Raw genomic sequence first — 22,997 nt, 5'->3', positions numbered from 1 at the left:
AGCAAACCAGATCAAAGAGCGGAAGTCATGCTTTTTATAGTCCTAACAATTCTGCAAAAGATCTAAATATGGTGAGTGTTCAGGCAGAAGGGAGATTCCACCATGCTTTCCTCAGCTTCATGGCTTTCTTCACTTCCTTCTGCAGTTTTTGTTTTAAGAAACTTGTGGTAAGGAGCTTGGTTTTAAGGTTTCTTCTCTTTGGTTAGTGTGCTGGAAGAGTGGAGTGGATGACTATGAACCAGCCAAACAGAGCTCTTTGGTAGAGTTGGTTTTGATGTAATGTCATCTCTGACCTTCCAATGAGGCCAAAGCTGGTTTTGAATCTCCACTTCATGCACAGGTAATGGCATGTACTGTTGTAGAACACAAAAGGTTTGACAAACTCTCACTCAGCATGAGTAACATCCTAAGTTGCACTTGGTGATTGCTTTTTTTTCCCTCTACAATTTGCACCTGGCTTTCAGTTATTTCACATCAGGTTGGTTTGACTGGATACTTTAATGTTTTTGTGTTAAGCAGGAGAAATCTGGGGCTGGTTTTTAATTTTTGTTTTAGTTCTGTAACGGTTCTTTGTAGCATGTCCTCTAGCATAGGCAGTACATTGTTTTCAATGGCTGCTTTTTCTTTTTTTCTTTCTTCTTCCATACCTTGAGTTTCCCTTGGTGTTCCTGCTTCTTTGGCTGTACACTTCCTTCTTCCCTAGAAATTATCTGTTTGTTTACAGTTTAGGCAAATGTCTGCATTTCTGTGCTCTTAATTTCTTAATGTGAGCCCACCCTTTCGAGTCTGACCATGGAGCACTACTCCTGACATACTATCTGAGCAGACTGCTCTTCATGCCAAGGTTGTAAGTGTTAATCTTGCTGCAGACTGGGGTGATAATTCATTGCTGTCACAGCAACACATGCTTAAAGTTGCTTCTTGCCAGATTTGTTGGCTATATGCTACACTAGAGAAAATTATTTCAAGAGTCTTATTGCATAGCCAGATGCTGTAGAACTAGTGCAATCAACCTCCCCTCCCCCTTTTTTATGACTGTTCTGACTTAAGGGAGAAAAAACTATTATATAGGGAAACACATTCCTGTGGAGTGCTAGTAAAGAGGTAGATGAACTTATGATCATGGCTAATTTTTCTGGTTTTGCTTCTAGGGAAGTTACATTTTGTGTTCAGGTTAAAAAGGAAGGAAGACTTCTAAGGTAGGGTGAGGGGAATTTAAAAAGGAATTAAACAGTGTCCCCCTTGCTGTTTTAGTTGTGTTCTCTGCAATAGTTGGGTGCTGTGGAAGGTTTATGTTTTCTTTCAGAACATGTGCTAATGACTAGATTGGCTTGATTCTGAAGAACTGTAACTTCTCCTGCCATCTGTGTCCTTACGATCTTTCAAAAGAAGGAGAAACTTTGTGAGCTCTTGTTTGATAATGGTGAGCGTATCTAGGGACTGGCCTGTAAGATGCTGTTTGGTTTAGTTTTAACTGCTTTAGCTAGGTTAGGTGGTTCTAATTTTACCTCACTTGGAATTTTTATTCTATGCTGCTCTAAATGCCCAAGGATACATGTCCTGTTTCTAGAATTTATGGCTGTAACTTACAAACTCTTTGTTATCTGGGCTCACTGGAAGATGATATTGTAAGCCAGATCACAGAGTGCAGGCCACCACTGTTACTTGGTCACATCTGTCCCTTGAAGGGACATCAGTAGCTGTTCTGCCTCTGAGATGTTGTAGAGCTCTGCAGAGGAGAATTGGTAGCTTCTTGGTACAGAATCTGAGGTCCCCTAGAGCAACCTAACATTTGCCCTCGTATGCATGCTGTAGAAAAATGCAAGTTGTTTAACGGATAGCTTCTGAAAAAACTGCATTTTGTGCGTGGTGGTGGTTGGTTACCAGGGAAGTGAGGTTTACTGATTGTTTAGTCAGACATAAACTTGCTAATATGCTTTTCCCAGTACATTTCCAGCATAAATCTCATAAAGTCCAGTAGCTAGGCATTGTGTCACCAATAAGTTTATCCTCTCATATATTTTAAGAGAAGTTGCCATACAAGCCACATTGTTATGAACGTGTTCCCATAGGTCAAGATCCCGGCAAAAATGTAGTGTAGGAAAGTTTGCTCTAGTATCACCCAAACTGTGTGTCATGCAGCCTTCCCTACTTTTTATTCTTTGTGCCTTAATTATTTGCACTACTAGATTACAGGAAACACTATCTTCAAAATCAGAACTAGGAAGGACTCCTTTTAGACCTGAGTAAACCACCTCTTTACTTGGCAGGGATAGCTTTTAAGCAACTTGAGATACTCTCAAGGCCTGAGGCGGTACTCTCGAATTCTTTTTTTAATCCCACTGCAAAGTGTAAAGACCACGTATTTGCCCACAAAACCCTGCACATGTGTATAACCATAGAAACAGAGCAAGAGGTCAGAACTAGAAATCTATATGGGATCTCATGTAATATTTTTGCCCTACTGTGTGTGAGATTACTGGTGATTTGCAATTGTAATACTTTCTTCAAGAATCCCCTGGTTTTGCTTCAAGCTTTTAACTGGTTTTTCAAGTGAAGTATGCCAAGGCAGTTCTGGTTTTTGCTCAGGTAAAAGACTTGGTAACTCACTTTCTCCTTCACTCCCATGTTTTCCCTTGTTACCCCCATCCCAGTGCTGTGGTTTGTGCATATGTTACCCTTTCATTTTTCTGTATACGCAGGCTTTAAGAGCCCAGACAACTTCATCCTGCTGCTGGGGCAGCCTGCCCAGCTCTTCAGAACTGATGAGAGAAAGGTTGAGTTCTCTGTCATATTTCTGGCCTCCACTGGCCAGAGAATCCATGTCTGTGGATTCTGTGTCTGAGTAAACGATAGGCTGAGGGTGAATCTGTCTTGCCGTGTGCGTTACAGATGTTGAATTTATTACTGGTACTGTTTCTGTGACTGCAGAAACAGGGATTTGTTTAGAAGAAATTGCTCTGTTCTTACCAAAATGCATATTGCACTGTGGTTGTTTTTAATAGCAAATACAACTTTTTTTTTACCAGTGCCAAGCATGCATAAACTTACGCTATTTTGTTAACTTCGGTAAGGCGTCTGTAGCTTTTAATGAGCTGTTAGTATACCAGCTAATGCCTTAACCAGCAGAAAGTGTTGGTAAGTCTATCTTAGTTTTGGAAACGGAGAAGAGGTAGAGCAATGAAGAGTATACTAAAAAGTATGCCTTATCTGCCAAGGAATATTTGTTAGTATGTTGGGAGCGATAAATAATTAAGAGTTTCTGAAAACTGCTAATGCTCCTGTAGCATGGGGAAGAACAAGGAAAGCAAATAATGATAAATATCGTAGTTCTCTCTTTCCCAGTGAGACTGCAGTTTCAGATCTTCAAGTCCAAAGCAGCTGTTCCCCCGTGCCCAGCTCAATTGTTCAGTTGGGAGACAAAAAGCATTAAGCTTATCTATTTGCTTGAACGAACTGATTTCAGACCTCAGTCATTTGCAGCTTTGGAGCAAAGCTTGTGGAGTCTTACCTTTTGATGATGTTTCCCTGTTGGAATGCAATGTGGTAACTTTTGAGATTGCATCAGATGGATTCCCTACTTAAGGGGAGGCTGTGGGTACCAGCAGATCATCCATGTTGATTTGGGGAGAGAACTGAAATTCAGAAGGGAAGGCAGGACACACAGAACTCATGACATCTGTCCTTTGGCTTGTTCAGGCTTGTCTGCAATTCAGTCTTCCACTTTTATATCCACTTGATATAAATTATTACCTTCTAGCACAACAAAAAAACTTTTCAGCTTCTGTATGGAAAGAAGTAAACTGAGAAAAATGAGAGCTGTAAGCCCACGCAACATCTAATACAAACTGAGGGAAGGTAGAAGAGTTGTAAGCAAAGCCTCTTATTTTGGGTGGGGAGATGATGGGGGAAGAGAGTGTCAAAATATAGACATAGCAATGAGGCCTTGGCACAGACACTGTTGGCCAAGCTTCATTTCCTTGAAGGACGTTATAATGTTGGCAGAAATTGTGTAGATTTAGACTTCCCGTTTGTGTGAACTCAGTTTTTTCGTATGGATGGACCTTCTTGCTTTTCTTGTCTCTCTTTTAAACGCTGAAATTCTGTGCAAAGTCTGTGCTGTTGCATGTTGAACATAACTGATAACTTTGCTGGTGCGTGCATGTGTTGAAATAAAAATTTAAAACTACTTAACGAAATAAAATTTTCCTATCAGTCTGAAAAACAAGAACCTGATACTTTTGTGCTCTAGTAGCATGTAAGATTTCTTGGTTCTACCATCATTGTTTTAGAGAGAATTTTTAGAGAGAATCATGAAGTAACATTATATTGGCTGATGGGAAGCCAGTGGGAAATGATAACTTTTTTTAAAATTGGAAAATCAAATGAGTATACTCTTATGTCCCTTATGGTATCTAATGTCTGTTAATAATTTCTTAGGAGAAATTATGGAAATACTAGTCAATGCACTAATTTTCTACAGCTTTTCTAATTACTCTGATTTTTGAAGCGTACATTTGTGCCAAGGTACACTGGGGTATATTTGAACAAAATACAGAGCAGTAAAGCTGTAATTGTAATTCATGTATGATCAACAAACAAAGCATTAATTTTATTAGTTTTGGTAGCAGTCTCTGTGTTTGAAGTATGTGGTTGGATCTTTAAACTTTTTGCGCAGTTCTTTCTCATCTATCAGGCAGTTGCTCACATTGAACTGGTATTTTATATGTAGATGTATGTGTATCTGTAGGTAATTAAAAAAGTCCAAAAATGTATGTGAAGGCTGGTGGTGTAGTTACTTTGGTAAAGTTTCCCCCTTCTCCATGGTATTATCTTAACTATAAAAGAATAAAAATGTCACTTAAGTTGTTCCAGTCAACATTCAGTTATTAAGTACCAGTACACTGAACAGTCACTGTATTACTGTTAATCGTACAGTGACTTCATCTATATTGTTTTACTAAAAATGCAAATAATTATTGTGAGCAACTTTAAAATGTATTTCTCATTTCAATCCCAGTGTCTCGTGGAAGACTTCTATTGAACTTTACGTCTTATCATGAGAGACCGGAACTATGTGATGTGAAAAAGTGTTTTGGTGTTTAGAAGCCTGTAAGAACACTTCTTTTTTTGCGATGTTGCTGTTGGGTAGAGCTCGGGGGTGGGAGGAGGGTTGGCCAATATAAATTTCTCCAAACCTTAACTTTTTAGAGTCTCAGTTTGAATTTTGAGGGTTTAATACTTCATTTCATTGCACAGAATATCATTGCCATGGATTTTTTACTTTAATTTGGGGGGTTTTGTGTGTATATACATAAATATTAAAAAAAAATGTGTACATAGTCAATGGTAATTTGCTTAACCTTGGGAAGGAAAAGCAGAGAATGGTAATACAAGATATTTCAAGCTGTGTAGTATCCACTATAGTGCCGAATCTGTTTCTTTTCTGCCTTTTTAAGGATCAGGTTCATTAATTTAACGATCAATTAAAGAGGATTCAAGGTCTACTGTGTTTTGTCAGAGCAGCACAGCTAGACCACATGCATGACTTTTTTTTTTCCTTTTTTTTTTTTTTATAATTTCTTTGGAGATGTTATGACTATCAGTGTTCCTGTCTCCTCTTGTTTGATTAAAAGAGGAATGCAATATTTTTTTAAAATTACATATAATATTAATGGTTATTCCGATTCCCCTCCTGCCCCCATTTTCTAAGACAATACTTGGCAACAGAAGAGCTGCATAAAACCTTTGGAATAAAGTACTGCTATCCCTTGAAATAGCTGTTTTTTCTGACTTTCTTTTTTTCTTAGTAGAAGCAGACTCTAGCTGCCCAAGGAGAGAGTATCTTCTTTTGCTGTAAAGATAGAAAGATGAAACTGCCAGAAAGAAGAGGTGAATGAAGATGGTAGTGTTCCTGTAAATGCATACACCATTCCTCTGCTCCTTCCCCAAGACTCTTGAAGAGTGATGGAAATAGTGGCCACTTTTGAAAGATTGTCAGTACTGTAGAGCACTGTTCTTCAGTCCCTTTCAAAAACATGTTAGGAAAAAAAACAAAGGAGGTGGGCAATCTTTCCAGGCCTGTTCTTGTAATATCTTAGTCAACTTTTAAGTTCATTATTATGTTGACTGTTAGAGGTGAAGTCTGACCCATATGTAAAAATATGAAAGGAACCACTTTTTAAAGTTAATTTATGACTAAAATAATGGAGAATTTATTATAAATTCTCCAACCCACTGTTTTATACTTGTACAGTACTATGGCTGTGAGGATGGACTGTAGTTTGAATATTTATCAAACATAACAAATATGTATTTTAAGGTGTTGCAGCTGACACTCTTGTAATGCTTGCAAATCCTGAGTGGTAATAATCCATTCCATGAAGAACTGCAAAATGATTTCTTATCTCCAAATGGACTGCTGGTTATTTCAACCCGTTATCTGCTTGCCAAGTAGTCTTAGATAACTGGAATCCATCTGTGTAGGACTGCTTTGTCTTCGTCCTCTTTACTTAACACAACACCACCCCCGCAAAAGAAGCAAGATTTTGCTTACCTCTTTTGTTTACATATTGACCTGCAAGTTTGAACTTCTGATGTTCAAAGAGCTACACCTTAGTGCGAAGCGTTGAGCTAGTCCAAGAATAATTTTTGTATGAACTGTAAAAGCCCTTCTGTTTCAGTTGACTATCTTGCATTCTAAAGCAAATGACAGAGCAGCTTGTTTGCACAGCAGTTTGTCAGACTTTATGGCTACGCTGCTTTTCCAGTAATACTTTTTTGGGGGGTGAATTTGAAAGATATGCTGATCTAGGTTTGCCTTTGGTTTTCAATTCATTCTTATAATAAAATCTCATACTGCAGGCCATTTTACACTGGTACATAGAATAGTTACGCTGATGCTGGTGTAACTAACTCCATATGTTCACAAGCCCCATATTTTAGGATTGTCATCAAGATGTCAATATTGTCTACTGTAGACATGGCAGTAATCTTTTTCCAAGTATGTGAATGCTGGAGCCTTCTTTTCCTGTCCATTTTGGAGTATTGTGTCAAATCTGAAGCTGTACTTGGAATGCTGTTTGGATGTTGCCTTCCTGTTGTCCTGTTTTCAGATTCAAGCAGGTATTTCCTTCACAGCTCTAAGTAATCTCTGCTGTACTGGAGCAAGTGTCCTGAGGAACAGTGAGTTCTGCTTCATCATTAGACAGACTATGGGAGTTCAGCTGGCAAAGAGGAAACTTCCTTTTGTTGTAGCTTGTTTGAATCACGGCAGCCATGTTAAAGTAGACTCCATTAGACAGAATTATGAGGTCACTGACTATGGCCCGGTCTGGCTTTGTAGATGCCAGTGACACCCAAGCTCTGTTTGGATGATGACAAAAATCAAATAATCTTTCTTCACAATTGCTGTGTGCAATTAGCTCAATCGTGTTTGCCATAGGAGTTAAAAAGCAATTTGTTCCACCAGTGCATGTTCCAATCTTGAGTTGTGTCTTTTTTTCTGTTGTGAGTCCTCAAATCTATGATTTTTGCTTTCCAAATAGATTATACAAATCACATGATTATTATGTTTATACAACTGAAGTTGTCTCTTCTGTGTTCTGATTTACATGAAAATGCATGTGCACCCAAGTACCCTTAAACTCTTCTGATAAGATAAACTGTAAATTATATCTGAGTAATTTGTTTCTGAAAGCAGTCTGCAGCTTTACTGTACAGATGCTTTTTTGGTAAAAGAAACACTACTTAAATTAATTGTTAGTGTTAATGGACATGCTGTGGGCCCATTATTTGCTAATGTCAGGTAGAATCTAAGTTACGTCTTTTTATGCTTGACAAATGTGACAGTAACTGTAGTTCTGACTACCTTGTCTGAATGAATCAATGACATGTGCATAAGTAGTTGCTGGCAATCACCTGTAATGCATAAACAGACTATCTTCTATTCTTTCCAGCATCTTCAGCAGACACTGTTATTACTAAAATGCCACATGCTACTAATTTGTCAGGTGCACGTGCTCCAGAATGCTCTCTGTAACCGATGAATGCCTTCTAGTTTCTCCTTGTGCATTGATCCCTTTTTAAAGGTCTCTCTGCTCTTACAGAAGTTGATAGGCTTCCATCTAAGTGTGTGATGCTAACTACTGAATGTCTATGGCATTAATATAAGGAGGCATAAATAGAGTAAGGCATGTACAAAACCCACATTTTCCCATCATACAAACTATACCTGTGTTCAGATGCTATTTTTGCATTGAAAATTTGCAGTGGCTTCCTGGAGCTCAATGTGTACTCGATGTTAAAAGTACATAAAGTACATTCTGAAATCATCTTTATAGGAAATTGAGATTCAAATTCCCTTTTCTTTCTTCTAAGTAGAATGGTTACACTTTTTTAACACACATGTGTGTGTAGATATGTACATCAGTTGTATTTTCATTTGACGAGGAACATTCATATATATGGGATAATTCTTTTCAAAATGCAAAGCTTCCCAGGAGCCAGTGGAACGAAGTGGGCTGAAACAGTTTTGATCTTATTTGCAATGATCCTGTTGCTCAAGATGTAGAGAGGAAAATCATGTATTTTGTTCTTGAAACATAGAAACTGAGCCAGTTCACAGAATTTGAAGGGATATGTACAAGTAATTATTCCTGCTTGTTATCATGGATGTTATTTGGGGGGTTACTGTCTTTGTTTTCATAAAATAGTTTAGAGTTTGGAGGACAAGCTGTACATCTTACGTAAAACTGAAGATGAATCTTTACATGAATGATGAAAAGAACTTTTAGCTACACTAAATGCTTACGTATTTGAATGTTCTATTAGTTGGACACTGCACGGAACAGCGTTTATATATACTTCATGTTTCTTGTACCAAGTGCTAAAGGAGTTGCCTGCCAAACTGATACCTAAGAAGTTGTCACTAGGCATTTAGTTTTACTGTTTTTTTTTCTGGTGAACAGCTCTAGTTGTTCACTAGAGTTCTGTTTTCCCCCTTTCTCCATAGCATTCCTGACCCGTCCACTATGTGAATTTTTTTCTCCTGTCTCTTCTTCATGTCGTTACTGGACTTTTCTCTAGCAAAACTATAGTGATGAGTTTGCTGTGCAAAAACACTTGTCCAAAGGGTCCTGTGGAATATGAATATATGTGATAAATCTTTTCTTCATTTGTCTTAGGAGCGACGTTTTACCTGGGATTGGTGAACTGGGGAGTCCTAATGCAGATTTTGGGTTAAACACGTGTAGTAGTACTGTTCCCCCACTTCCCTCATCAATTACCACTGCCATCATCTGATTATCAGAAATGGGATGTGTCAGGAAATCCTGTTCTGATTAAGTCTTTTGTAATTTTAACACCAAGAATTATTTCATTACCAAAAAAGAAACGTCTGGGTACAGATTTGTAGTACTGATGAAAAATACTTGAACTTGCCTGCAAACTTTCGGAAAAATTTCCTCTTTCTTAGAGAACCTTTTCTCTGCATTCTTAATTTCTGTGTGAGTAATCAAAGAAGAACTGGAGTAATTCATTAACTTTGACAGGGAAATTGTCTTCTCCATCAAAGTACTGTTGTAGCGCTCTGGCAGTGGACAAAATTAAATCTTTAGTAGAAATCTTAATGTCTTCACCAAAAAGAAGTGGAAAATGTTATGTATTATGTAGCATGTTACTCTTTCTTGCTTACAGGGCACAGGCATAATGGCTAGTAGAGCATCTGAAAGGTGAGAGTATTGTGTTTGAATACTTCCACTGATCTGACATGTATAATGGCAGTAGTTAAAACTGCTGAAGGTGAATCCATTTGCGTTTCTTTTTAAAATCGCGTCTCTTTCACTGAGATTTATAAGCATTTTTTGTTTTGGATATAGTTTTAAGATGTTCTTCAGCACCTTTAAACATTTTTCTTTGCTGTCTTGTAACTTGTTCAAGTATTCTAATTTAAAGAGCTTTCTGTTGTGAGAATGTGAAGCACTGTGTATATTATGAGTTCTGAAGTATTGTCAAAAAGATGCATCGTGGAATGAAACAGCGGCATTGTGTCGAAAGTGTTCTGTCTTGATGGTTCCTGTTATGCAGAACTCTGAATAGTTTCAAGAACTGGAATAGTTTTAGGATGTTTTTTAAGTTGTTAGCCTCAGCTTTTCAATTACTTAAGTAAAAGCTGTATTCCTTTCAAAAGGTTGCTAACAATTGTTTGGAGCTGGCTGCCAGAAATGGTTCTCAACTCCCCAGTTGCTTTGTAAGATAAGTCTTTACCCCATAAATGTGACGTGTTGTCGTAATGGCTTTTCGTTTAGTTTGGCGGGGGGGGGGGTGTGTGTGTGTGTGGTTGGTTGGTTGTTTTTGCTTTTCCTTCTCTCTGAATGTAAGAGGAGGCTTACCATTTGCTGTATTTGTCAGCATGAGGGTGGATTGGTTTTTATCTCGCCAGGATTGGGTAGCACTTCGGTTGAAATGTCATCTTCCTTTTCCATCTTTCGTATTTTAATAGGGCTATTAGAATTTTATGAAACCTAATTGATTAAGAAACTGGTGTTTATACGCACTGCATAATGCTTATGGCTCTGGGTATGCTTTCATGTTGATATCAAGGAAGGAGGGGATGTTTTAAGTCCTGAAAGTAGTTATCTGCACTTAATTATATTTTCACCCTTTCTTCTGCAGCCCTTCCAACATCTTCCTTTGGAACAGTAGAGGGTAGGTGAAGCTTTTCTAGAGACAGGCTTCTCTTTAAAACATGGCTAGTAAAATGGCAAAAGTGGAGGTGCACTGTTTTTGTTTTGTTTTGTACTTTAAAGAGGAAGAAAAACAGAAAGAAAGATCTGTTGTTGATATTATGAAATAGGCCTTCACGGTACTTAACAGCCTGGGAATTTTTCTGCTTGCTTTTCTTATCCCTGTGTTGTGAAAGCTTGCTGTCCTGCTGGGATTTCTTTTTGGAATGCAGAGGTGTGTTCTAGCTAAAAGCATGTGCTTTGCCTAATAAGCTTTCCTAGCCATTGAGCCCAGCTGGCTGCTGCAGTCTGTATTTGTTTCGTCTTAACTAATTTTTATATCCATGCTTTAAATTAAGCTAACACTTTTTGCATTAAATGACAAACCAAGCACAATGTCCATAAATGAAACCAAACACTATAATCTACTAATTTTTGTTTTCAATGTGCAGCATTATGTAATCAGCTTACTAAAAAGGAAGATGTGCAAATAATACTGGTGGCATGTAAATGGTGCTAAACTAAAGTGATCAGCCTTTGTTGACAGGAATGTTTATATTGAGTTAAAGGTTTAGCCCTTTCTCTCCCAAATACAGAAGACAAGTGAAGAGAGCAGGGTCTGGCCAGTCAGCACAAAATGTGTTCTTGTCAAATCTTCATATCTTTTGCTGTAGATTATGCATGCTGTCAACGTGTAGCACTTCGCTGGAGTCTACCGATGGGTTAATTTTCAGGGTGGCTGCAATCTTGCAGCTACCTCTGAAGTTGGTAAAAGTTCCAAGTACTTCCTGAAATTCAGCCACGTGTCTTTCAAATTTGGTACAAATTATGAATGAGCAGAAGAAACGTTAGAAGATGAAGCATGAAACAGAAATTTCATTTCAAAATAGTAATGAATCAGTATTTACAAGTCTGCAACAGTGACAGTGGAATTGTTGCTGCAATGTTGTTCTTGATGTAGTCGTGGAAATTAAAAATTGTTTTGTTCCTATGCCCCCTTTTCCAATTGTCTCTCAGTTTTTCTAGTTGTTAGTGATGTGAGATGTTTTCTTTCTGGTTAGGAAAACATTTGCCAACAGGAAAAGGAACACTACTTTGTGTCTTCCATGATTGCTCACAGATCCTGAGACTGTTGGATCATACGTACGTAGCTGTAGACAGACTTCCCGTGGCCGATACCTGTAACAGATGCGTTACTGTAATGTGGCCATCAGTCTTGATGCAGAGCCTTAGCTGCCAGGCTAGTGCTACGTCATCTTCAATGCTCTTTCAGGTAGTGCTGCTTCTCTACTGCTGCCTCTCTGGCCCTGTGGGTGACAGCAGCAGTTTGGGTTCTGGCACAGTTCCCCGCGCCTCCCCAGCCTCTCTCACTCTCAGTTTGGGCTGTGCACCCTTCCTCGTTTTTTCTCTCCTCCAGGCTGTCCTTGCCTGGTGCTGGTTTACAGCTGCAGTTGCCACACTCAGTGCAATCGTTAAGCGTGGACAAGACTCATAGGCTTGCTTTTTCTCTGGCTTTATTGCCGAATATGATCATTTTTCATGTAGTACTAGTCAAATATACAAAGCTGTGGCCACTTCCCACTCTGCTGTTGGGTGCCAGAGGAGTCTTTTTTTTAATAAGATGCAGCAGCTGCTTGGGAGTTAAATTAAAAAAAACCTAAAACCTAAACCACAACAACAATAAACAACAACAAAAATACTTATCTTTAACCCTGTTTGGATATTTATTCTCACGGTAGTAAGGACAGATTTTTTTTTTTTTCTTCTTCTAGGGAATTCATGTAGTTTAAAGCTGCTATGAGTAGAAGCTTCTCCCCTTGCTGCTCAGGTGAATGGCATCTGACCTGCACATAAATCTCTTGTTCTGATATTCATTGTAGGCAAGCAGTCTGAGCTGGGTCAAGATGAAGATTTGAATCTATTTGATGGTTCTCCATGTTGGTCTTCAAAGAATTGCGTTGCAGTGAGGCTCCAGACCCTTTTTTTTTTTTTTTCTTTACACAAATGTTAGTGGACAGATTTAGGGCCTGGATGTCAACTCCATTCACTTCTAGATTTGCCTCATATTTACTAAACGGTGACTGAGAATCAAAGTAAATTGTCTGAAGTCAAAACTACTGATGATGACACCTCAAAAAGATATAAATTGCATTTGTAATCACACTATTAAAAAAGGGGTAAACTTTTGCATGTGACTAAATTACAAAAAAATAACAACTTTTTTTCTTAATAGCACTTCTTTCAGAATTTCTCTACAGAATAGACTGTTAAAAAGATCAGGTTGAATTTTGCTACACTTGGATTTAAAAAATTTCAATTCAGAAATCTGTCTGTTTAGGTCTTCTGAACAAAGCAATGACACAAATACATGAAATGTAATCTACTAAAGGCTTACGGGCATCTGTGAGAAGGGAATATATGGATTTTTACCTAATGCTATTGTTTGGTACGTTAAGAAAAACCAAAATGTTGTTGAGTGGTTCGATATTGTTGGGGAAAAAAAAATCAGTGTGAGGAGGAGATCTCTTTAGATGTAGTCAACAAACTAAAAAGAGGAAAGAAATGAGAACTCCTGTGAGATTGTCTTCCTACACTTCTCAGGGCAAGGTTTCAGCATTATAACTGAAACTTTGTTTAAAAAAAAAAAAAAAATTAAAAAGTAGTGTCTTTAACAGTCCTGACATCAGCAATGGAAATTCAGAAAGTGCTTCACAGCCACTATGATCTTTACAGTATTAAACTTGTCCAAGGATTGCTATCCCAGCTTCTCCGTAGCACTCAAACCATCAAGAAATGGTGTCCTTGCTTTTTTGAATTTGCTGCCAGTGTATATTTGAAGTTCTGTAGTATGGGAGGAATAGAGATTTCAACCACAAAATACAAAGAATGTATATTATACTAGATGTTCAGTTTAAACACAACTAAGCAAGGTTAGATATGTAACAAAGTACGTATTTGTTATGTCACTTTTTTTTTTCTTGTGGACAAGATGCTCTAAACTCGGCTCCAAGAACTGAGTCTTATTAGTGAAGTGCCACATTGAGAATGTATTGTGGTGTATTTTTGTTTTGTGTTGGGTTTTGGGGGTGTTCTTTGGGTGGGGGCAGGTTGGAGGGTTTTTATTTGCTTCTTGATTCCATTTAGGTGCTTCAAAATTTATCTTCTTGGAAACCACCCCTTCCCCAAGCCTTCCTGATCAACAGCAGCTAGAATTTCCTGTGCCCTAGTCTTGAGAGGCAGTAACAATTTAACTGCACCTCTCCTCCCAATTCATTCCTTTGAGAGTCAGGTAAAATGAACTTATTTTACAAAACAAGTTAATGTTCCAAATGCAGCATGAAGTGTTAAAATATAGTAGTTGGCTGTACATCCTATGTAAAAAGATACAAGTTCTTCACTAAGAAACTATCACCCACCTTCCTACACACATCATCGTTATTCTGTGTGACCGCAGCAATTTGCAAACTCTTTAAATGGATACAGGAATAAATTTTTTGTCATGAAAGTGCTCATTTCCCAGAAGTTTTTTTCCCCTGAAGATGTTTTCATTCATCTTACCAGTTTTAGTGTGAGAAATAAAAACTACTTTTCTATTCCAAAAGGTATTTTGTGTTCACATTGCTTTGGTAACAGTTTTTTCTAAGCTGACTTGCATGTCTGTAGGGTTCAGAATATCCATCTTTCTAAATCTTTAATCTTCTAAAGAGTGAATTGCGGTTCTGACCATCTCTGTCTTATTTCCTTAACTTTAGGTTTGCAAATTTTCATGAAAGTTCTCCAGTGAATGAAAGACCTCTTATTTTGCTAGAGTAAAACGCATTGTTAATTTTTTTTTTTGTATTGAGGTATGAGGAAATAGTAAGCTTCAGCTTGCTAGATATCAAAGCATGTTATGTGCAAGCATATTGAGAATTTGCTTTCTTTCTCTGGATGTTCCAGGCAGTAATGTGCTAGTTGGCTTAGAGTATTCCTGTACGTATACAACTAGCTGTACGTAAATAAGTCCTCACATGCTGATGTCTTAATATTGTAAGTGGAACTAGACGAGCAAAACTTCTAGTTTGTCCATTATAGTCCCATTTTATGCTTCATGCTAGTGAAAGCAGTGTTGTTTGAGACCCTGTGAATATTCTTATTTTCTCCGAAAGACTTGCTGTGTAATTTTAGAGGATGCACTTGTTCTGTGAAGGCTAGTCAGTGTCTATGGGTTAATGGCCTTTTTCTGTGTCAGCTCATTTTTCTGGCATGTTTTTAAAGGGGAATGTGCTTCTTGGGAATGGTTTGTGGTGCTTTGGGCAAATCGGTCTTTGGAAGGAGAATGAGCAAATGTTCTGTATAGCTCTTGTAAAACCAAAAGGGAAGTTTGTTTTATTGTTTTGTAATGTTTTTTCTTGTAGGCATTGTGAGGGGACTAGAACTTGTCTTCAGCTCCTCTTAGACAGAGAAGTTTTATTCTTATGGCAAGAAGCAAGTTTGGCTTGTATGCCTTATTTGTTTGTTAGGCGTATTGTCATTGAACCCGCAATTGTCAGAAAAGTTGTAAGCAATGGGGTTAATTTCTGTACTACCAGTTGGCTTGCTTTGCTACAGTAAATGTGAAAATGTCACGTATAATAACACTTAAAGTCTTGACAGAATGGTGCATAACTCATAGGAAGCTTTTAGAAGCAGAAAAGTTTTCTACCGGACTAATGCTTTTTGGTTAGGCTCAACAATGGATCTCCCCTATTTAGTGCAGCATTGGCTTTTTGGTTGTGGGTTTTTTTAAATTTATTTAATAAAAGGTATAGTTGCTAATAGATGTACTCTGTCACTCCTGCTGCTCATTTAAATAAGTTATGCCACAGAGAATCTGTGCAGTAGCATCATCCCTTCCATCTTTCCTACTAGCAGAATTGCTTTGACTTTGATGTGGACTAATTAAGTTCATATATTTTTATGGACATTTTAGAGTAGTTACAAAGCTGAAAAATCTGTGCTTTTCTAAATGAGGCTGTAGGACTAGTTAGGACTTAGATCCTATGTATCCTGAAGTTTGTTGGTTGGTTTTCTTTTTTCTCTGAAAGGATGCTATCTGGAGTATTTCCATCAAAGTAGTATGGCAAACTTCCAAAGAGCCTACCTGTTTTCAAATGAAGAATCAGATTTCTTAGTTTTATGCAGGGCAAAATACAATCTCTGCAGCATGGGCAGGGTTTAATAAGACTCTCTGCACAGCATCAGGCAGGTTCTTCTGTTTAGCTTGCTCCTTGAATTGCTTCCCAAGTCGTGTGCTCGCAGATTAGATCAATACATTACCTAACAGGACGTTTAAAAACATTTCCACAATTTGCTGACATGGGGGAATGGTGAGGTAAAGTAATAGATTTTGTACTAGATCTTAGAATACACTACTGCGGTATTGGCAAGCCCCTTGTTCTCATGTGAAATTCGCTACTGCAGTGGTGCATTGCAGGAAATAGATAAAAATCAACACACAGAATGTATCCACGCGTCACATATATTCAGGGAAGGAGACATGCATTTGAACCTTAAGCAGCTTACATGTTTTCACAAGGCATATATGCATTCCACTTTTAAAGGAATCTTGCTATAGAAGGACATGCGATTTAATTTGAACAAGATCCATTATTTAAATGTTTTAAAAACACAATAGGCTCTTAAATGCATCTTTTATAGTGTACTTGAGAAATCATTTAGATTTGTAAATGCTAGTGGTGGGGATGAGCACCTACCAAAGAAATGGCAAATAAGCAATTTCAGCATAGTCAGTTGAATTCAGGAGGATTGCTTTGTTCTTGTTGACATGCAGCTTTTTTACTACTGTGACTATGTATGGGAAAACAAAAATTGCATCTTTAGAGCATCCTCCTGTTTTCTCCCTGAGCTTGTGTTGTCTTTGAAATTGTGCAACTTTTTTTTTCCCTCCCAAGTTTCATTTCAGCCTGGTATACCTGCTGTGGAATTTTGTGTAGAACAAAAATTGTAAAAAAGTTGTTTAAAAAAAAAAAATCAAAAAAACAAACTCAAAACTTGTTTGATGTCCACCTCTTGGCATATCACCCAGAGTAAGGAGAGCAAGAAAAAAACCCCTGTATGTACAGGTTAAATGAGAACTAGTCGGATCTCTGATTCACCCCCCAAACGCAATTCTTAGTTTCATCAGAGCTCTTTAGTTTTAGATTGACCCACGCTGCGCTCTCAAGAAGAGCCCTTGAACCAAAGCTGCCTTTTTGGAGCTTGGATAGGCTTTGGCTACAACATTTTTCTCATTGAAGAACATGTCTTCATTGCAGACTTGATTCAGAAAAATGTGTTCTCTCTCCTGTGTATTGTCCATACATACAATCCCTTAACTTCAGTGTGTTGGAGCTTTAAATGTAATTCCCTTCAGAGTCCATACACTTCAGGCTTAAGATAGCACAAATTGTCAATAGAAATAACTCTCCAGCTGCATAGTCTAATTGTTTTAGAGCAGGAAGGCGTGATGACTGCTCAAACAGCTGCAATTGCTCTAAATGTGTGTCACTGCCCCTCATTTGACATGGTTGCACCAACAGTTGAGCCAGTGGAACAAATAATGTGAGTGCTCCTCATCAGCATGGTCACCTGTCTTAGTTTAGAAAAATAGGTTACGTGCAGATTGTATGAGATGAAGCAGAACAGTTTAAACCAGTCCCTTCCGGTCGGAAGGGGACAAATAAGATGAGTTTACTGATGTTTTCCATCCTGCCGTTTAGTGCAGAGCCTCACTGGAGCTTTGATCTTATTGAATGAAAGAGCACATTAAAAGTAAGTCATTATTCTTGTTCTGAATCCTTGGGGAAAAAATGACTTACCTGAAGTTGCTCACCTTAGGAATGGAAAAGGTTGCTTTAGGGTAGAGTGATCCTAGCGTATAACAACAGATAATGTTAGCAACTACTAGATCAAGTTTAGTAGATGAGAACTGAAGTATCCATCCTCAAGAGGTCTGGTTCTTTCTGGAAGAAGGGCTCTAGGAAGGCCTTTCTGACTCCTGTAGATCAATCTTTGTATGTACTAATCCAGTATTTGTGGATAGGGAAGGGTGAAGAGGAGGTTGTCTTTTCTGAAGTAACTTTTGGTGATTTTTTTTTTTTTTCCTCTTTTTCTTTTTCTCCTGTCTTTCCCTTGACTGGTCTCAGAGCAGCTGTAATATGTTTGGGCACAAATGGAAAACTTTTCTCTAAATTAATGCATTCAAGAGTTCAGAAAAGCATGTGGAGTCATAAAAAACTTACTATATTATCTGGCACTTAGTATGTAGAGAAGTGTTTTTAAAGCTTTTTTTGTGGAACCTGTTTGCAGTCTATGTGTCTCTTCTTTTTGTGGTCTCAAAGCTATTTTAAACTTGCTTCTTTCAGTTCAGATCTACAAGTCTCCTTGTTTTGTAATGGATCTTTTTCCAGCTAGTGCTTAGTGAAAAGTTACCCGTATTTTCCTTAACAGTGATAGGGAGTGAACCCCTGCCAGTGTAGGGCTGGAACACTACTGCTGGGTGAATCAGTTAATGTAACAAGTCATCGCTCTAGAACTTCTCAGTAATATCCATTCCCATTTTGTGGTACAGATCGGAGAAGGAAAGTGAATGCTCTGGCTATTGATTCCTAAGTCAGTGGATGCTGAGATACTACCTGTTTTGTGAAAGTTCCTGGGATAACTTAATCCAGATTTTTCATCCTTCAGCAGAATGAATAGTGTTATTTCAAAAGATGTTTGTGGTCTCTTCAGGCTTATTCTGAATGTTGTTGCTCCCAGCTGATGTGTCTAGAAGATGCTTTTATAGATGGCCTCTTTTCTCACATGTTATGAAACAGCCGCTCTGCATTGCTTATGCCCTGTGAACTTGAAGGGTTTACCTGCGTGTTCCTCTTGTGTCTTGTCTTTAGATCAGTGTTCTTTCTTTCTTTGGTACTAACAATTCACTTTTGTATAGAGCATTTCTCTGGTATTCAGCTAACTCCTGAAAGCATGGTACCTCTCTTGTCATCTTCCCACCCTTCTAGCAGAGAATAAAGACAATTGTTTACTATGTCCAAAGGCACAAGACCAAATATTGTCAGGCTTCCACAGTCATTTTTGTGGTTAATTTTACACTTGAGAAGACTTGTTCAGGAACTGGAAACAACCTCATTGGTGTCTCTTTTTTTTTAAAAAAAAAAAAAAAAAAAACCAAAAAAACCACTCAGTTCTACCATTTTTATTTCTCTGGATGGAGATCCTGGTCCAATCAAAATATTTGGCCAAATGCGCTTTGGCTCCTGGTGAGTTAGCCACACTGCTGTTGTGGCAAGCTGTCACTCCTGCAGAAGGTAGCTCAGGCTGCTTTGTTAATTAGAATAAATTCCCATTCTCCCTGGACTCCAGAGAATTTGTTGGCCTGGCATCAGAGCACCACAGAACATGTAGCAGAGGCTTGTTGTTGGCAGATGAGGGAATAGAGATAATTTGTCAAGACAAAAAATACAACTGAAAAAGGGAATAGGATTAGTGTGCTTTTAAAACTTTGAGACCAAAAAGTACTAGTTAAGCAGATCATTCAGAATATTCTGAAAAAATATTCTGAAAATAATATTTTCAAAAACTGCGATTCTCGTTTCCCTTGTGTGGTTGCAAGGGTTGGTCCATGAAGGTAGGAGAGGGGGAAAAAAAAAAAACCCATGAAAACCTAAAGGGGAGGAAAAATTGCCTTCAGAATTTGAATTGCAGAAAATATTTAATCATTCTTTCTCTGTCAGTAGGTACTTATACAACTAATCTTTTATCAAAATCGGGGTTAAACTAAGATAAAATGATTCTGAGGTTTGAACAGGTGAGTTTAATGTACATTTTGCTTTGCCTTATCCAAGACAGGTAGTTTGTGCCCTTGCTGGGATGCAGCATCTTGAATAAGGTGCAATGGAAATGTTTGATCAGTTTGGAAGAAAAAAAAGTTTCCTCAAATTGCTTTTTAACATCTCCTGTAGCATGTTCAGTACTTTGTTTTCCTCTTTCACCGTTTTTTCACTTATAGGCAGAAGTGGGATTCATTGGAATTAGCCATGGGTTAATCTTACCTGCAGGATGACAGCAAGCTGCTCAGATGGTCATACTGGTATACTTTATTTACACTCAGTTTGAGAACTGTGATGTTGTTAAACAACTTAGGCTATTTAATCTTTAATTATAAATCGTGATAGTGTTGTCTTCAGACTTGTGCTCAGATGGTCAGAGCCGTTCACATCTCACAAACGTCTGGTTTACGAACAAGGAAAGCTGTGTAGGCATCTTCTCTCTGCCGCACCCGACAGCAGTATGGGAGCCAGCAAATACACCAGTGCAGAGCAAGTGCCTTAGATTTAATGTTTGCTGTTCAACAGAGCTGAAATACTTAACTGTCTTTTTCTGCTGCTGCCTAAACAAACATTTAGAATAACCCAGTTTAAGAAGTTACCTGTACTTAGCCTTTTTTTTTTTTTTAGGATGACTTTCTGAGCACTTACCAAACCACAAAATTCTGTAGCTAGTGCACAGTTTTGCTAGTGCACAGTTTTGCTAGTACTAATAAAACCTTTACTAGTACCCTGACCTTAGTGGGGCTGGAAACAAAATTTACAGTATTAATGGAATATTCTTTTTAAAAAATAACTGACATTTCTAATTGGACAATATCATAATTAAGAGCTGGTTGCAGAAAGTGAGTGAACAATACTTGATTTTTTTTTTTTTAAGCTGATGTGTCAGAAATGTGCACTGACTCAGAGTTACTCTGAATCATCCTATCAGCGTGTGGAGGAGTGATTTATACGCCATGCCACAGAGAACTGGAGAATCAATTCCCTCTTTCTGTTTTTTGAAACATAAGAACATAGCTTTGAAGTTTTAAGCATTTGAATTTATGAAATATCCCAGCCACTATACTAAGGGATGATGGGTCTGTGGCATGCCTGCCTTAAGAAAGCCATACAGTGAATCTCGAAGTAAATGTAGACTAAGAAGTGATAGAAATGTTGTAAAGCAGACTTGACCTAAATTTACTAGTCTTGAGGTGCAGAGAGTACTCAAGAGTAATAAATCTTGTCAGCTGTGGTTTAATTTGGCTTTTTTCTTCCACAAGGCAGAAGAAACACTGCTGTTGGAATAGCCGTAGGGTTTCCAGCAAAGAAAGCAGCAGTGGTCGGTTATGTGACCTCTTGTGACTATCTGTCCTTTTTTCTTTCAAAAAATAGGCTAAGCGAAGCATACCATTCGTCACTTAATGTGCACTGCTGTGTCTGCATTACATTGGGACAAGAAGTGGTTGCAACATGGATGGATAAGAATAAAAATGAAAGTCTGTGCCTAAGCTATGGTCTAGACATGGCAAGGTGAATAGGAGAGGCAAAAATTGACAAAGGATTGACTGTAGCTAAATTGTGCAATTAAGACTAGGAACCCTGAATATGTGAGGAAATGTTTACATTTCCCTTAAATGTCTTCATCTGTGGCCCAGTGAGGGCATTTGCACTTCATATTTGAAAAATTTCAGTTGAAAGTCTCTTGACTTTTCTGTTTCGTTTTTTTTTTTTCTTTCGCCTATTCTGCTGTTAAACGAATGAACACGGCAAACTTTAAATCAGTCTCTTCACTTTTGTTCATCTGTCTGTAAAGGATTAAGAATTTGAGAAAGCAGAGTTTTATTGCAGGAGCTGTCACAGGTTCCTAAGGCTCTGGGCAAGTGGACACTCATTTGTTGCTTTCTCCTACTTGCCTCTCCCACCAGCATGTAGAAGCGTCACCTGGAAAAGGGGATGGTACTTGAAAGGATGTATTTGTTTATCTCATAATATCTAGTTTTAACTCAAAGCAAGTTTAAACATAAAAGCATAAAATTGTAACAGGAGGGGAAGTGTTGAGGATTACAGATGCTCTGTTTCCAGGCATCTTGTATCATTGCTGAATTTTGCCTCTTGACCTTAGGGCTAGCAGCTTCTCCTGCCTAAATAACTGCTGTGGTAGTTGTACCAAGGTTATCTTTGGAATAGGTTTCTCAACTTCTCACAGAAATCCTACTTCAAAATTCAGCAGCCACGAGTGGGACTCCTCAGTGTCTCCTTGTGCCTGGAGTTCACCTTCTTTTGTTCTACTTTAAGTACTACCTTGTAAGGAATAGTTTGTCTGAGCTGAAGTAATGCTTCTGGAGCACAAATGCCGCTTCTTTGGAGCAAAGCGGATTATAATGACAAACTTATGCATGGAGGGAGAACTTCCCACGTACACCTGTATTCTGTAGGTAGGCATATTTAGATCTGCGCAACAAACTCCTTAATCCACGTAGACTGAGATTAAAGTTCTTTCTGAAGAATTAGACTTGGTTTTGGGATGGAAAGTAAACTGTACCCCTCCAAAGACTTTGAATAATGATTATCATGTTTTAGAAAGTTAAATACTTTCTCCGCTTGTTTCTGATGTGTCTAAATGTTATGTCTGTTTTACACAAAAACTTAGAGTGGAGAAATAGAAGTAGATTTGTATTGGGAAACTTCTACTTTCCTAATGCTAAGAATTCGTACGTGATCAAACGCTTGCAGGGCTCCATAGCTAGTGCATTTGCTTTAGGAGTACCTTAGGAATCTGCTTCTTTGAGTTACTTGTGAACACGTACAGTGTGCCAACACCTTCCTTGTGATCTTTTAACCTCCCAAGCCTCCCACTGTCTTGTTAGTGTTACCTAGTTCATCTTTTCCTGTGAACCTTTGTGGTGAATCTGGTTTGCAGACTGTGAAAGGTAGGAGGTCCTTGGCTTACAAGCTTGTAACTGAAAACAGCTCTATTCTGAAAGCGCTTTGATCTATTTAGTGTGAACATAAGAGGCAAGGCTCCTTAAGTAACCTACTAATGGAAAACTTCTTTAAAAAGATGTTTTCCTCTCATGTGCAATTAAATAAAAAGTGAACTTCTAAAGCTACCTCTGAAATAGCTGGAAATACGGAAGGACAGTTTGCAATAGCTAAGGTCTATTGTATGCCTCTTGCTTTTTCTGCACAGTTTGCTTTGCAGGGGTAGTATATTGCCAATTCAAACTGCCATTCATTGATTTGAAGAGCCAGTATTATATGAAGTTGAAACAGGTGTGTAGGTGTTGCTACTGATGCTATGTGCCAAGCGTGATCATCTTGCTTTAGGTGGAGCCTGAGCTGGCCCAGGAAAGGAGAGCAGGAACGGGAGCTGTTGGACAGAACTGCTAGGGCAAAACAGCACCAGCTGGATGCATTAATTTTCTCCACCGCTGTT

The 22,997-nt window shown here is 38.2% G+C and overlaps 1 protein-coding gene across 1 annotated transcript in view; it reads left to right on the top strand.

Annotated features, from left to right (window-relative positions):
- The window catches only part of USP22 (ubiquitin specific peptidase 22), a gene marked incomplete at both ends in the record, with an annotated part of 111,010 nt that overhangs the window by 14,085 nt on the left and 73,928 nt on the right, over positions 1–22,997 (top strand). The window contains 2 exon segments of the mRNA XM_082006748.1: positions 19,759–19,809; positions 19,813–19,839. Of these exon segments, the coding sequence (XP_081862874.1) occupies positions 19,759–19,809; positions 19,813–19,839 (78 nt within the window).

The sequence above is a fragment of the Phaethon aethereus genome (assembly GCF_964289735.1).
Source record: "Phaethon aethereus genome assembly, chromosome: 15".
Taxonomy (NCBI): Eukaryota; Metazoa; Chordata; class Aves; order Phaethontiformes; family Phaethontidae; genus Phaethon; species Phaethon aethereus.
The sequence above is the reverse complement of the archived record's forward strand: the minus strand, read 5'-3'. Positions and strand labels throughout refer to the sequence as shown.